Source organism: Macaca thibetana, chromosome 1, assembly GCF_024542745.1.
Source record: "Macaca thibetana thibetana isolate TM-01 chromosome 1, ASM2454274v1, whole genome shotgun sequence".
In the NCBI taxonomy this organism is placed as follows: Eukaryota; Metazoa; Chordata; class Mammalia; order Primates; family Cercopithecidae; genus Macaca; species Macaca thibetana.
This window is the reverse complement of record NC_065578.1, coordinates 45,914,018-45,930,082: the sequence shown is the minus strand read 5'-3', so window position 1 is coordinate 45,930,082 and position 16,065 is coordinate 45,914,018. Positions and strand designations below refer to the sequence as shown.

General features: G+C 40.7%; 2 protein-coding genes across 3 annotated transcripts in view; both read left to right on the top strand.

The window, feature by feature from the left end:
- ATPAF1 (ATP synthase mitochondrial F1 complex assembly factor 1) overlaps window positions 1-16,065 on the top strand; it is a 479,750-nt gene that overhangs the window by 403,952 nt on the left and 59,733 nt on the right. The window lies entirely within an intron of this gene.
- The window catches only part of EFCAB14 (EF-hand calcium binding domain 14), a 42,754-nt gene that overhangs the window by 14,773 nt on the left and 11,916 nt on the right, over window positions 1-16,065 (top strand). Inside the window, exons 4-7 of one of the 2 annotated variants that reach the window (XM_050801789.1) lie at window positions 8,005-8,103; window positions 11,289-11,399; window positions 13,511-13,615; window positions 14,654-14,845. In XM_050801789.1, the coding sequence (XP_050657746.1) occupies window positions 8,005-8,103; window positions 11,289-11,399; window positions 13,511-13,615; window positions 14,654-14,845 (507 nt within the window). The remainder of the gene's footprint in view (window positions 1-8,004; window positions 8,104-11,288; window positions 11,400-13,510; window positions 13,616-14,653; window positions 14,846-16,065) is intronic. The other variant, XM_050801795.1, reaches the window with a different exon arrangement.

Genomic DNA, 16,065 nt, shown 5'->3' with positions numbered 1-16,065 from the left:
GGAGTAGCTGGGACTATAGGCACGCACCACCATGCCTGGCTAATTTTTTTTTTCTTTCTTTTTTTTTTTTTTTTTTTTTTTTTTTGTAGAGACAGGGTCTCACTATTTCCCAGGCTAGTTGCGAACTCCTGCGATCAAATAATCCTCCCACCTTAGCTTCCCAAAGTGCTGGGATTACACATGTGAACCACTGCCCTCAGTTCCCTCAAGGATCTTATAATCAGATGGAGGAAACAGAAAAGTAAACAATTGTAAAGCAGCCTGATAAGCAAAAAGAAATAGGTCCAAATGAGTATTGTGAGGGCATTTTTAAGTATATATCTCACCTAGACTGGGGCCAGGTGAGATTTCCTAGAGATTTGAACTGAGTCCTGAAGGGCAAATAGGAGTTGGCCAGCTGAATTCTACAGAAAGAGAGAAGAATGTTTTACGTAGAACATTAGTGCAGTTGATCCTCATAATTTATGAATTCTATACTTGCTAAATTTATATGTAATCTCAAAATCTATACTTGTGGCACTTTTGCAGTCATTCACCAACACACACATAGCCGCAAGGAATTTGAGTCACCCAGCATGCATATTTACAGCTGAGTTTGAACAAGGTGACATACTGCCTTCTTGGTTCAGCTCTCATACTGTAAACAGTGTCTTTTTCACAGTATATTTAGTGCCATATTTTTTATATTTTTGTGATGTTTTTGGTGATTTCCGTGTTCAAAAATGTTCCCCGGGTTTAGTGCTAAAGTGTTATCTATTGTTCTGAAGTGCAAGGAGACTGTGATGTGCCCTATGGAAAAAATACCTGTGTTAGATAGGCTTCTTTCAGGCATGAGTTATGGTTGTGCAGGCTGTGGGTTCAATGCTAATGAGTCAACAATATGCATTAAATAAGATATCTTTAAACAGAAATACACATACGACAAGGTTGTGTATTGTATTGATCAGTTAAAAAAAAGTGTGAGCAGGCCAGGCACGGTGGCTCATGCCTGTAATCCCAGCACTTTGGGAGGCCAAGGTGGGAGGATCACGAGGTCAGGAGTTTGAGACCAGCCTGGCCAACATGGTGAAACCCCATCTCTACTAAAAATACAAAAAGTAGCCGGGCATGGTGGCAAGCACCTGTAATCCCAGCTACTCAAGAGGCTAAAGCAGGAGAATCGCTTGAACCCAGGAGCTGGAGGTTGCAGCGAGCCGAGATCATGCCATTGCACTCCAGCCGGGGTGACAAGAGCAAGACTCTGTCTCAGAAAAAAAAAAAAAAAAGTATGAGCAGAGGGCTCACAGAAACCTAACCTGTGTTTCCCCAAGGAGCAGTGGTTCGGTATTCACTAATTGAATGTTTGTTGCAAGTTTTCTAGGAATAACTACTACTAATAATGAGAATTGACTATATGTGCAAAAGTTTAGATGAATGAAAACATGGTGTGTTCAGGGAATTTTAGTCACTCATTATAGCTGCAGTATAGTTTGGTTAAAAAGGCCAGAGATAAGTAAGTCAGCAAGAGCCACATCAAGAAGGACCTTGAGTGCCGTTCTCCTATAGCACTCTGTTTAGCTCTCTCTTAGCACTCAGTCCAAATACCTTATGTGATGCTTATTTGCATATACTTCTAATTGCACTAGAAAGGCATACACTATTCTCTGAGCCTTAAGCATGATGATGAAGAAAATGATGGCAGCGACGATGATGACGATGATGGTATTGACAGTAACTGCCATTCATTAAATGCTTTCTTTGTGCCAGCCATTATTAGGTGCACTGAACATGTGATCTCCTTTCTTGGCTTCTACAGTGCTATGAAGTAGGAGATGTTCTCTCCATTTTACAGATAAGAACACTGAGGTTCAAAGAAGTTAAGTAGCTTGCCCACAGTCACTCAGCTGTGTAGCAATACTAAAAGTAAAATATTCAATTCCTGGAAGTCTCTTTTCTTTCCAGCTTCCCATGCTGCGTTACATGTTTGTAGCCCCTGTAGGATTCAGTAGGTGTTCAGTAGATAACGTTGAAAGGATATGATGCTGAGTGCCTACTAGGGCTAATAATCACTCATCATTGATGATTATCTGTTTTAATAACTTTTTCTTTACTATTTAAAGGACACTTAACTTCAACCCCAAAGCAGAAAAGCAGCGTTTCCAACTTTATAGTATAAAATGATGTGTTAAGCAAATGGTCTACAGTAGCTATTTTTAATTTTTCTAATGAAAAGTCATGTAATATGCATGACTCATATTTTGGCTGGAATATGGATTTTTCTTAATGGATTCTATTTAATTCAACTTTTAGACTCTTTGAATTCCAAAGTGTGACTTTTAGGTGTAAGTTCTCTAATGCCTGAGTCTGATCTGACATTCTAGAATGCATCTATTAGAGGCCAGAGCAATTCCAGAGAAAGTAATGGGAGGGTACCTTGTCTCCATTTCAGTTACATATATAAGCTTTGCTATAGTTTTCCACAGATTTTGACATTATTTTACTGAAGAGAGGAATGCTAGAAGATAGACTCCAGCTTTGTAATTTATGGGTAAATAGCCAAGTCCTAGGGAACAATGTGTGATCCAGGTTTTATAAGTGAGTAAGAAGACCTAAGTGATGTTTGTTACCTGGAAAGTTAATGGTCACCTCTCCAAAGCATGCTTTTGCTGTGAGGCAGCTGATACACCAGGCATAGAGTGTTTGTGGCGTGGAGAAAAGTGCAGCAGCATCTCACTGATCCTACTGGCGTTGGCTTTCAGCTGCTCCTTGACTTTGGGTGAAATGGCAGCTGCCAACCAGTTACCTGACTTTTTGTGAGACCACTATCATTCCCAAGATACTTCTGATTAGCCATGCACTCTGCCATAGCCTCAGGAGGTTGGAACTTTCAGTACCTGGAAGAAGAGTTTTTACCCAAGAACAGCTTGTCTCTTTAGGATCTGGCCAGTTGTCAGTGGAGGAAGGAGTTTGTCCCCTCAGATGGCTGAAAGGTAACCACATCATTGATAGGGGTTTAGGAGTAACTATAGTCTTGCCCTTCAAACTGATCTTGAGCCAACTGTGTACATACTTTGGGGCACTAAGGAAAACATATCTGGGGCAGGACCCCTTCCTAGCATTTTATGATTGGGCATGTTACAGTGGTCTCGGAAAGTCCAGTGAGGGCATAAAAGAAAGGGTCAGCCAAGAAAACCCATCAAACCCTTTCCAAAGTTATGTGCTATCTTTTTCCTATGTGTATATTTCTTTCTCATCTTTTGTCTTTTAAAAATGTAAGTAATTTGTGAGTGGATTCTTTTTTTTTTTTTGAGACGGAGTCTCGCTCTGTCCCCCAGGCTGGAGTGCAGTGGCCGGATCTCAGCTCACTGCAAGCTCCGCCTCCCGGGTTCACGCCATTCTCCTGCCTCAGCCTCCCGAGTAGCTGGGACTACAGGCGCCCGCCACGGCGCCCGGCTAGTTTTTTGTATTTTTTTTTAGTAGAGACGGGGTTTCACCGTTTTAGCCAGGATGGTCTCGATCTCCTGACCTCATGATCCGCCCTTCTCGGCCTCCCAAAGTGCTGGGATTACAGGCTTGAGCCACCGCGCCCGGCGTGAGTGGATTCTTATATAAGATTTAAACTATAAAACACGTATAGAAATCCTATGAAAATTTTCCTTCAATTCCCATCTCTGTGCTCCCATCTCACATGCACATGCGTGCACACACACACACACTCTCTCTCTCTGTCTTTCTCTTTCTCTCTCTCTTTTATACTCCCATAGGTAATGGGTCAGTAATGTGGGCTGCATCCTTCTAGTTCTCTTTCTGTTTACAAAATCATAATAGTTTTTAATATGAATTAGCCTATGGGTTAACATGTGTGTGTATTTGTAAATAAATAAGGTCATTCAATATGTGTTCTACAACTTGCTTTTCCACTGAATATATCCACATTCTTAATGATATACATTTAAATTGTTTCTACTATTTTGCTGTTACAAATAAGGAAAAATTGTTTTTTAAAATGTATCATGCATATGAGCTACTAATTTGTAAGATTTCTAGAAATGAAATTACTAAAATAAAGAATATAAACATTTCAGATTTTGATGGATATTCCTTCTTACAAGGCTTCTCTAATTTATACTCCCATAAACAGTGCATGAAAATGCCTGTTTCTATATGTCCTTTTCAAACCTGGATATCATTCATATCTTTTTAAAGGCATGGGTGAAAACCTCCTTAATGTAATTGCTTATCTCAGGAAGTTTATGGTTTGCTGAGAGTGTCTCTTTGAGCTGAGATTTCTTACCCATCTTGTTTTTAAATGAACAGATTTACAATGTTGATGATTAGTCTGGTTATTCTGGAGTCCTTATGGAGAATTGCATGTTTGAGTGTTTCACTATTAAAGAACTGTCACTTATTTGATATTTCATCTGTACCAGGTACTATGCTAAGAGCTTTGATTATATATCTTTTAATTCTCCTAGCCTGTATTGGTCATCTGTTCCTTGGTTACAAATTACCCCAACACTTAGTGGCCTAAAACAACAGTCATTTATTATCTTATAGTTTCTATATGTCAGGAATTTGGGAGCAGCTTAGCAGACTGGTTCTGGCCAAGATCTCTAAGGCTGCAATTAAGATGTCAGCCAGGTCTTTATAATCTGAAGGTCTGACTGGGGCTGGAGGTTCCTCACTCATATGGCTTTTGGTAGGAGGCCTCAGTTCCTCCCAACATGGACTTCTCCATTCTAGGGCTACTCGAGTGTCCTCACAGCATGGCAGCTACCTTTCCCCAGAGTGACTAATCCAAGGGAGAGCAAAGAAGACGACATAGGACCTTTTGTGACCTAATTTCTGAAGTTGCCAGTCATTACTTCCACTTTATTTTGTTCTCTAGAAGCAAGTTACTTAAGTCAGGCTACACTCTAGGGAAAGGGAATTAGGTTTCACCTGTTGAAGGGAAGAAGACAAAGAATTTGTAGACATGTTTTGAAACCATCACACATCCCTATAAGATAGTTGTTAAACAGTTGTTGTTGTTATTATTGTTATACCCATTTACTGATGAAAAGAATAAGTTCACTACCTATCTAGCCTTACTTCCTACCCGCTGGCCTCTGTCTTCTACTCTGCATAGACTAGCCTTCTCATTGTCCATCCCAGACACAGAGTGTTCATTCTCAGCCATTCATTCAACAAATTCCAGTCTTTGTGTCACACATATTGTGAAAAGTAAAACAGACGCCCTTGATCACATGGAGCTTATAGTCTTATGGAAGAGAGAAACCTCAATCAAATAACCACATAAACAAATCATTGTCACTTTGAGAAGTGTTGTGAAAAGAAAGTACTCCTGAGCCTATTCATACTGTGTTCCCTATCCCCTGATGCCACCCTCACCCTTCTAACCTGGAAAGAATGTCTGCTTTGTTTTTGTGTATAAAATTCTAACTTGTCTGTCAGAGTCTAATTTGAGTCCTACTTCGGCGAAGCCTGTTTCTTTCAGCTTGCATTGATGTCCTTTTCTCAGAACTTTATTCAGTATCACGTTTAATGCTTGTTTCTTTAATGTACTCTTGCCCTATCTCTCAGTTATATTGAAAGCTCCTTGAGGTGACAGCCCTAAGTTTCCCTTAATTCTTCTACCTTCCTCACTGTTTCCACCCAGTCCCAGCAAATCATATCGTCTCTACTTCTGCTACTACCTCTACTACCACTCAAGTCTAAACCACCATTATCTCTTGCCAAGACTACACAGATTGCCTTCTTACTGGTCTCTTCATTTCTACTGAGAGCCATAGTAGTCTTCCTACAAGGTGTCTCCATTCATGTAATTACCCCGCTTACACACCCCTTCCTATCACACCTCAAATAAAACCCATGTGCTTGTTCTGGTTTACAGAGTCCTGCCTGTTCTGGCCCTTTACTGCACAACTGGCCTCGCCGCCTACTTCTCTGTCTCTCTGTCTCTCTCACATATACACACACATTATGAGATCCTGCCACCTAAACTTCTATTCTCTGAATATGCCAAGCTCTTTCCTCTACTGGGGCTTTTGGTCTAGCAGTTCCCTCTTCCCTGAAATATGCATCATCCAATCTTCATATGATTAATTCCTTATTATTATTTAGATCTTAGTTTAAATTTTATCTCCTTACAGAGGCCTCCTCAGATCGACCAATCTAAAAGTTGCTACCCAGTCACTCTTATCAAGTTACCTTATTTTAATTTTTTTCTAGTGCTTCCCACTATCTGATATTTTTCTGTATAAAAGTATCTGTCTCCTTGCACTAAAATGTAAACACCACAGGATCCCTGACATCTGTGTTGTTCACCCCTGGTGTATAATAGGGTCCAATAGTATTTGTTATATTAGTGAATGGCTGAAAATTTGTCTTAAGCCTCTGAACTTTTCCCTCCTAAAAGAAAAGAGGGAAAAGAGAACCTGAGTTCCCAAGTTCCCAGGCTCCTTACTGGACTCCCTGTCTCAGACCAAGCTACTACTACTTACTCAGGGAGCTTTGTTTAAATTAAATTATTTGCATAGCCGGACATGGTGGCTCAGGCCTGTAATCCCAGCACTTTGGGAGACCAAGGCAGGCGGATCACTTGAGGCCACGAGTTCGAGGCCAGCCTGGCCAACGTGGCGAAGCCCCCATCTCTACTAAAAATACAAAAAATTGCCAGGCGTAGTGGCATGCACCTGTAATCCCGGGCTACTCAGGAGGCTGAGGCACGAGAATCACTTGAACCCAGGAGGCAGAGGCTGCAGTGAGCCGAGATCACTCCACTGCACTCCAGCCTGGGGCAACAGAACAAGACTGTCTCAAAAAAAAGAAAAGAAAAGAAAACGTTCTTAGCATAGTACTTATTCCAATCTGGATTCTTTTCTTTGTTTTTTCTGTCACCTTTTACTAGGATGTACGCTCCATGAGAGCAGAGCTTCATGGTCTTGTTTGCCTCTCTGCTGTCTCCACAATGACTGCAGCAGTGTCTGGCACAGAGATGCCAAACATTTGCTAAAGGAATGAGTAGGGAGTCAGGTTCTGTTTTGTTTTACATCCCCCAGTGCCTACCACTGTGCTTGATCCGTAACAAGTACCCAGAAACTGGTGGGTACCCTATGAGGCCACTCTGAATATAATTGCTATTGGTAGATCTGTGTTCTTATCCTAGAATTTGGAATGGGAAAGCAGTTTAGAACTAAGAATCTTTCAAGAGCGTTTTGAGCCAAACTGCAAAGCTTTTAGAATATTGTCTCTGCAGCCTGAAACTATTACACAGGTTCCCCCAGTTCCCGTTCAAGAGCGAAGTCTAGATATTTAGAATTCTATGCCTAAATGGCAGAAGGGAGGTCCCATTTTATTTTGATTCAATTCCTATTTTAATACATTGCATCAGTCAGTGAGTCAATGGGCATTTATTGAGCCCCTTCAGGATACAAAGTAGTGCTCTGGTTGAGCTATTGAGTTTGAAATATTAGTCACATTATTAAACCAAAACCAAATCCCCAACTAGTTGAAAGTGCTGTTCAGATTGTCAGAGTGCAGTTCCTGTAGACTGTATTTTGTGAGATGGGCTTTTACTTTATATGTTCCCACCTGGGCAGGAACAAAAGTTTGGTAAATGACTGAGGTGTTACATTTTACCAAAATGAAATTTTGAAGTGATCCTTCATCATTAGCTTTCTTCCTGTCCAATTGTTGAAGGAGTGTGTGACAATTACAGCATCTTTTGGGTAATTTAAGATTTTGGAATCTTGTGCTGCCAGGACAGGGTAAAGAATAACATTTGCCTTTACTCTTTGGCACTAGTGTTCAAATTGGGCAGGGAAAGAAGGGGTATTATTGTTGCCTCCCAGATCCCAGCTCTATCCAAAGTACTATCTCCTTTACTCCTGTGAGCTGACAGGGTTGCAGAAACACATAAAATCCTAGACTGTCTTGACATCACCAACCATAGAGTTTGTGAAGGTAACATGTACTTTACAAATTCTCATTTGTTTTCACTGTTTGTTACTCTTTTTTGTTCAGATTTCTCTGTTGACTTCTGCAGTGAACCACCTCAAAGCCAATGTTAAGTCAGCTGCAGACTTGATTAGCCTGCCTGCCACTGTAGAGGGACTTCAGAAGGTAGGTGCCATGTGTGGGTTCCATTTGCCATAATTCTAGCTTCTTACAAGTTTTCATTGAAAGCCTAGCATTTGAAATCAGCTGCTCCAAGAGAGCAGTAATGGAGTGTATCATTATGTCCTAAAGAATTCAGAACAATTTTGTTTTGGTCTGGTTAGGCCTTTAATTTGCAACGGGTTACATTAGCTGTGGTTTATATGGGTTCATACCTTTTTATTTGGCTCTCTGAGTCCCAGAATTGCTCTGCTGGCTCTCTTATGTTAGCATATGTGGGTTTGCTTTTCAACTTGCTTTTTCAGTTCACCATTCACAGTGTCTTCATGAAAGCAGACCAATTGTACATGATAGTTGCCCTAAATCTCTATTATTTTCCATGATTAAGAAACTTTAAAAAAGAAAAAAAAGAAAGATGACCCGGGGAAATGCAAAAATTAAAACTTCAGGAAACAAGCGTTGGCAAGGATATTTGGAACAAAGGAAATTTTCAAACACTCCTGCTCCTGCTAGGAGTATAAATTGGTAAAAATCACTTTGGAGGCTGGGTATGGTAGCTCATGACTATAATCCCAACACTTTGGGAGGCTGAGCCAGGAGGATCACTTGAACTTGGGAATTAGAGACCAGCCTGAGCATCATAGGGAGACCTCGTCTTTACAAAAAAATTTAAAGTTAGCTGGGCATGGTGGCACACACCTGTTGTCCCAGCTACACAGGAGGCTGAGGTAGGAAGATCACTTGAGCCTGGGAGTTTGAGGCTACAGTGAGCTGTGACCAACAAGATGAATAGTACTCAGGGATCTTTAGAGCTGGATGGGAAGAGTGGATAGGGGTAGGAAGGGAGAAGAAGGTGACTAATTCAAACACAAAGAACATCATCCCCTGACACAGGAAGTGGAAGAAGGGATTCCCCAAACAATGGATATCAAATCTAGGATCTTTGAATTCTAAAAATACGTGCTAAGTTTGATCAGATTATGTGCCAGGGTCTATGAGCATATGAATTCTTTCCACAAAGGAACAAGAAATTTCTAAGCCATAAGCAAAAACAAAATTTACTATTTTATAGCCACACCATCTGTGTGTGCTCAATCTCCATAATTTGCTACTTGGCTAATGTGACCATCCACTTACAACTTTGGGGAAAAAACAAAAGGTAGGGACAACGTTGATGAGGCCAGATTCTTGCCATTGTTCCTAGGGCCAAGTCAGGAAATGGTAGGCTTCTGTAGCCATTAGTACAGAAGCAACTCTCAGTCTTGCATTAGAAAAGGAAACTGGTTTATTCTTGAATTTATTCATTCAATAAACATTTGTGGAACTTCCTCCAGTATGTACCAGGCACTTTGCAGTTGATGGGAATACTGGTTTCAGAGTTTTGCTCCAGAGTTGACATGGCTCTGTCAGCTGCTTCCTTCAGGGAAAAAAAAAAGAAAAAAATCCATAAACAAGAGCTTACTATCTTCTGGCATCCTAATGGGCTGATACATCCAGCCAGTGAGGATTGGATTCACAAACAGTAGGTGTCTTTGAATGCCTGTAGCTTTTGTAACAGGCATTCAGAGCTTACATAGATAGCAAACCAACTTAGAGACTTTTACGCAGTGTGTTGTCTCTTTGCAAATCTGTGTGTTTATAATGCCAGGCGCTGTGTTTCTTTCAAGTGGCTCAGTTTTGAAGTGGCAGGTCATCCCAAATGCCTAACTTTATTGTATCTCATGTAATGTTTTTTAACATCATCTCCTGTTCTCTTGGATTCTTGGATATCAGTGTAATAAAAATGACCTTGGTTAAAAATACTAATGTGGCACTATAAAACTGTCAGCATGTCTTGAAAAGGCCAAAACTCACTGAATAGTAACACCTTTTTAGATGTTTCCTTAGGACAGGCCTTTTTTAAAACATGGCTTCTGAATTATATCTCCAAGTTCCCTGTCCACTTCGGCTCCTTAGGGCTAATGAAAGCAAAGTAAGCCACTACTCATATCTCTATTCAATGGTTGCTGACAGGATTGTACAGTAAAGGAAGAACAAACACTGCCAAATGAATTTTTCTTTCATCTCTGCAATGTTGAGTTTCCCAAAGCCAGAAATGGTTCCCTCCCACTTTTGCTTGAAGTGTCCTTTGCTCCTAACAAGTGACAGTCTACTGTGTTAGCTTGGCCATCTGCCTGCCCACAGCAGGGATTGACAGAGGCAGTTTGTGAGAGAACCTTATCCCTGGGTTCCAGATTTATAAACTAATATTTTTTCTTTAGGGAAGACTTGGTTTTCCTCTAGGAAAAATCATTTAAATTAAGAAAATTGATTGATTGATATATAGAGAGAGATAGTCCTATGAATTAACTCAGTATACACTACATGGAATCATAGTTTGAAGATATTTGAAAGAATTAGAAACACTGATTTTCATTAGGGCAGTGTTTCATTAGGGCAATGTAAATTAAATTCACAGTATATACTTCCATTAGAATGGCTAAAGTTGAAAAGAATGACTGTACCAATGTTGATGAGGATATGGAGTAACAAGAATTCTCATTCCCTGCTGGTGGGAATGTAAAATGGCATAACCATTTTAGAACACAGTTGGGCAGTTTTTTAACAAGTGAAGCATGGATCTGCCATATGATCAGCCATTCACCTGCTAGGTATTATGGCGATTAGAACGCACATGATAAAGGGGAATGACCGTAAGTCCACACATAAAGACCTGAACATGAATGTTTATAGCAGCTTCATTTGTAATAGTCAAATATTGAATACGGACTGAATGTCCATGAGCAGGGGGAGAGATAAACTGTGACAGAGCCACACAATGGAGTGCTGCTCATCAGCCTGCTTGCTCAACATGGATGAATCTCAGTTCTGCTGAGTGGAAGAAGTCACACTTTAAAAAGCACGACTTACTCACTGGTTCTACTTACATAAAATCTAGAAAATGAAGACTGATTTATTGTGACAGAAAGTGGATCAGTGGTTGCCTGGGAACGAGCGGCAAGGGAGTGATTACAGAGGGTCAGGAGGAAACTTTTAGAGGTGATGAGTGTTTATTATCTTGATTGTGGTACTGGTTTCACAATTGTATATGTGTCAAAACATTCAAATTATACCTTTTGGATATGTACAGTGTATTGCATGTCAGTTGTCTCTTAAAGCTTTTTTATACCTTCCTATGTGTTTCCCTTCAGAGCGTAGCTTCCATTGGCAATACTTTAAACAGTGTCCATCTTGCTGTGGAAGCACTACAGAAAACTGTGGATGAACAGAAGAAAACGATGGAATTACTGCAGAGTGATATGGTAAGGAGACCCAGCAAGTCAGCATGCTCCTACTCTCACCCTTTTTTGTGTAAGAGTCATGATGCCAACTTTCCACTAATCTGAAAAGGCCCTGCTAGGCATCTGTTCAAAAGATCTAATACACAGTATACATTGATTATTTTATAATTTGTTAATAAAGCAATTGTGGTAGATAGAATTAAAAGCCAAATCTTTTGCAAACATATTACTGAAGAAAGTAAGGTAATAAGACACAGTTCCTGAGGATGGAATGGGTAGGAGAGAAAATGGAAAGTGGAAAAGTGTCTCATTGTTTATTACTACATAACAAAGCACCCCCAGAAGTTTGTGACTTAAAACAAGTAGTTATTTCTCACTATTCTGTGCATCGGGAATTTGAGCAAGGCTCTTAGACTCCCAAATGCTGAAACGTGTGCTCCTGGATGACAGGCAGGCTGTCTAGCATGTTCCAGCTCCAGCCAGGCTGTCAGTTAAATGCAGCCTACAACACATGGAACAGCACCACCCCCATCCCTCAACCCCCAGCTGAGCCCAGTCAACCCACAGAATCATGAGAAATACTTAAGTGTTGTTGTTTTAAGCCACAAAGCTTTGGGATAATTTGTTAGGCAGCAACAGGTAACTGACAGAAGCAAACCTCACTCCAGTGCCCAGGAATTCTTTTCACATCTCTGGATCACTTAGAGCTGCTGCAGATGTAAGCTGTCCGCAGTCATTCAGAGGCCTCAATCAGTCACTTAACGGGTGACAGCCCCAGGAAGAATTTATGAAGGGTAAAAAAGGATGGTGCAGCCCTTGCCATCTTGCTGGGGAGATGAGTTATGTGTAACTCATCTGAAATCAGGACTATTCAAGGCGCACAAAAGTTCCCTAGTCTCTCTGCCAATTTCTGGATCTGCCCCCCACCCCCACCTGCTCTTTGCAAGCTTCAGATTCCAAGTTTAAATTGAGAAGTCTGTACCAAGGAGACCTGGGCTGTATTAGCTCTAGAAGGGAGTTTTTTCCATTTTCTTCAGGACTGGCACACCTCACTGTGTTACTTAGTGGGGCTAACCCAGAGGAAAAACATTGATCTGGGTGTCCAGACCCCTGGTTCTGGTTCTAACTGCCGCTGAGTAACTCTGTGACCCATAGTAACAAAGACCCCTCTAATTCAGCAATTCTTTTATTATTTTAATATCTTGATTATGCTCTCAAGTAATTCACTATTTTCTAAAATAATTTTACCTAACTAAAATCTTCCTGCTTTCTAGAACCATGGATTCCCCCATCCTTCTCTCCTCCTTTTCTCTTTATTGTTGCCTTTTGGTTTTCTTATTAAAAACAGGGTTGATTTCAGATTTCAAGGAAAACAATTTATTTTCACCAGTTGCATTGTGTTATAATTAAATCTGTCTCTTTTAAATTTCCATAGCTGCCAATAGTAATCCTCCTACTGTCATTCTTTATGCTAGATAAGTCATAGTTATAGACTCTGAAGGATTAAGCCATGCAGTTTTCCTCACTAAAGGAAAAGTGTATATAAACATGTTATACTTCAGTCTCTGGAAAGAAACTTGAGCAGTGGGAAGGGAATGGGAAAGGAAAAATAACCCGCAAATGTAAGTCTTACCTAGCATAATGCTATGGGGAAAAACTAATAATGCACATGATTGGTGGTTATGCTAAATGCCCAAAGCCAGTGGTTACATGACTGGCTGCCTTTTTAATGTCAAAGCTCTTGAGTCCAGTGGAAACTATGACACTGTCCCAGGTTGAGACTGAGTTGGTCCCTGGAAAGTTACGGTGATGCTATAGTTTCTCTGGGAGTACAGGCAATGGGGCAAAGGAGAAATGGTTTCTAGAGAGTTCATTCCTTAAGAGATTGAGAAATAGACGAGGAGGATCTCAGTTCCCTGATGTAATCTAGGTGCTGCTGGCCTAGAGCCTGCTCAAGCTGGGTTCTCTTAGAACCTAGCACAGGACTGATTAGCCTGTATGTTCCCAGGCAATTCTTACTGATTAATCTGTGGATGTATTCTGGGGGAGGCTAGAATGTTCTAGGACAATTTCAGATAGTTAAGTAGACCTAATAATTCCTTGTTGCCTACACTAACCTTTCCTCTTAACAGAATCAGCACTTCTTGAAGGAGACTCCTGGAAGCAACCAGATCATTCCATCACCTTCAGCCACATCAGAACTTGACAATAAAACCCATAGTGAGAATTTGAAACAGGTGCTTTTTATCTCTGGCTTAACTCCCTGGGGGATCACAGTGCACTTCAGAGGCAGCCAGATAGTTTGGGCTTAGTGTTTGGTGTCTCAGCAGGTGCCTCCTATATTTATTTGCCTGCCTTGGAGCTGAGCAGAGAGGAATGTGTGTTGGTATCTCGGGGATCCATATTGCTGTCCATCCCTTCTTTGGCATTTTGCAGTTTTTCCCCGTATGTCAATCAGTGGAGTAAATTCCTTTTCTTACCTTGAAAGACCTAGAATGAGCAGATTATCCTTAAACTATGAAAAATAGCTATCTGGGCAGGTTAAAGATGAATGGATAGCAAATTAATCCAGAGTGATGGCTATTTTGAGCCACAGTAAATTCTAAGAATGTTAGAAAGCATATCCTTGAAAATCAGGATTTTCTGAAGTGTAAAGACAAAAAGGCAAGAGGGGAGAAAAAAGACTATTGAGTTCAGAATCACATTAAAGAGAATAGAGGAAATCTTCACTAAGAAGAATTCCTGTCCTGAGTTTAATGCCCTTTAAAACCTATAGTTATCATTCTTTTTTAAGTAGCAATCAGTACTGGAGGATGTCAATAAAAATAATTGAATCTTATACTAAATAATGTACTACTTGTTATGGTTTTGTTACATGAGCCAATTCAGTAATTGGTATTGTTCCTAAGGTAGGTTCGTTCTGACAAATTAGGTTAATGGACCTTTCAGTTAATAACCCAGCAAGCCTTTCCGCCAGAAGGTGAGGTAAACATTGGGGAAATCAATTCCCAAGCTCTCAGCTTTCTGGGACCAAAGAGTGAATCATGTAGGTAGCTCTTCCCTCTTTCCCCCTCCTGTCTAGCTGAGGCCAAACAATTCCAAAAGGAACAATTTAGAGTGGGAGGGACAAAGCAGACACAGATGATTGATGGTCAAAACCAGGAAAAGGAGTTTACTTCAGTACTTGACATAGTAATGGTTGTTCAGTGCTGCTGGCCTGCTTGTCTAATTTGCATCTTTAGTGGATTCCATAACTTTATTTATTTCCACTCTAGGATATCCTGTACCTTCACAGCTCTTTAGAGGAGGTAAACAGTGCCCTAGTGGGGTACCAGAGACAGAATGATCTTAAACTCGAGGGAATGAACGAGACAGTCAGTAATCTTACCCAGAGAGTCAACCTGATAGAAAGCGATGTGGTTGCTATGAGCAAGGTAGAAAAGAAAGCAAACCTGTCCTTCAGCATGGTAAGCCTTTTCTGATCTTTTGTGACATGCAGTGTGTTTTGTCTGTGCATGGATGACATTCCACCACCTTTGGAGAACAGCCTTCTGGCATATTTGAGAGGCTACGCATTTGTATTGTGCTTAATCCGTGTCTCCTTTAATGCTCACACTAGCTGTGTGATGTGAATGGCCAGGCAGTGTTTGTCCTGATTTGGAGAGGGAGATGTGGAGAGGTCAAGTCGCTTACCAAGGCCTCACCACAAGTTGTTGGCAGAGATGACAAGGCTACTGTCATGTTACCAGTGAGCCATCTGGTAGGGAAGCGCTAGCACGTATTTCCAAGAGCCTTCTGGATCTTTTCTTTTCGAAGTTGTTAGGGGTGGGAGCCATGAAAATGATGGTAACCAAAAATCTTTTACCATTTCTATAAGCCTGAACTTGGCTTTCATATTTATCCTGCTGTTGATATATTAAGGGGAACCTTTTGCATATGTCAGGAAACAGATCAGGTCAGACCAGCTCCCCAGCTTAAGAGGTCGTTATGTTCACCTCCTTATTTTACATGTAAGGAAACTGACCTGCTAAGTCGCTCATGCTGGCAGACTGTGCACAGTTTACTGGTTTTCATATTGTTGTGAATAAAATGTGCAGTTTCACATAAACATTGTGCAGGGATCCGCGTGGATTCTTTGTTTAATAACTGCAGCCCCCACCCTTAAAGATTTTGTACAGCGAAGACACAGGCATATATTTAAAAATAGAAACCAAATACAGGAAATTGTGCCATAAATTCAAGTAACCACCAAAGCTGGAAGCAAGCCCACAAATAAAGTCGAACCCTGGTTCATGGAAAGCAGCATTTGAACTGGCTCTGCCACAGTGGAGCTTTGGCAGGTTGCCTGGACTTGGCTTTGAAGGGTGGAGTGGGAAGACCTATTCCCCCTCCTGCTTTACGGGGGTGTATAATTTACTACAAAGCTGTGAAGATTAAAGAAGCTTTATTTTACAAAGCCTTTTGAACTCAGCTAAACTAGGTTGGCTAAGAATTTTGGTTGATGAGTGTTATGCCTTGAAAGTTTTCAAAGCTTATTGTGAAAACTTACCACTCCTAAACTCTCTTTACTGTCTCTGCCCTCTCCCCCTGCTTTATATTTCTCCAGCAGAGAAAATAGGTAATAGTATCCATCTGTCCTACTGTTTCTTAGAGCAGCATCATACTCAGTATGATATTTTGGGTAAAA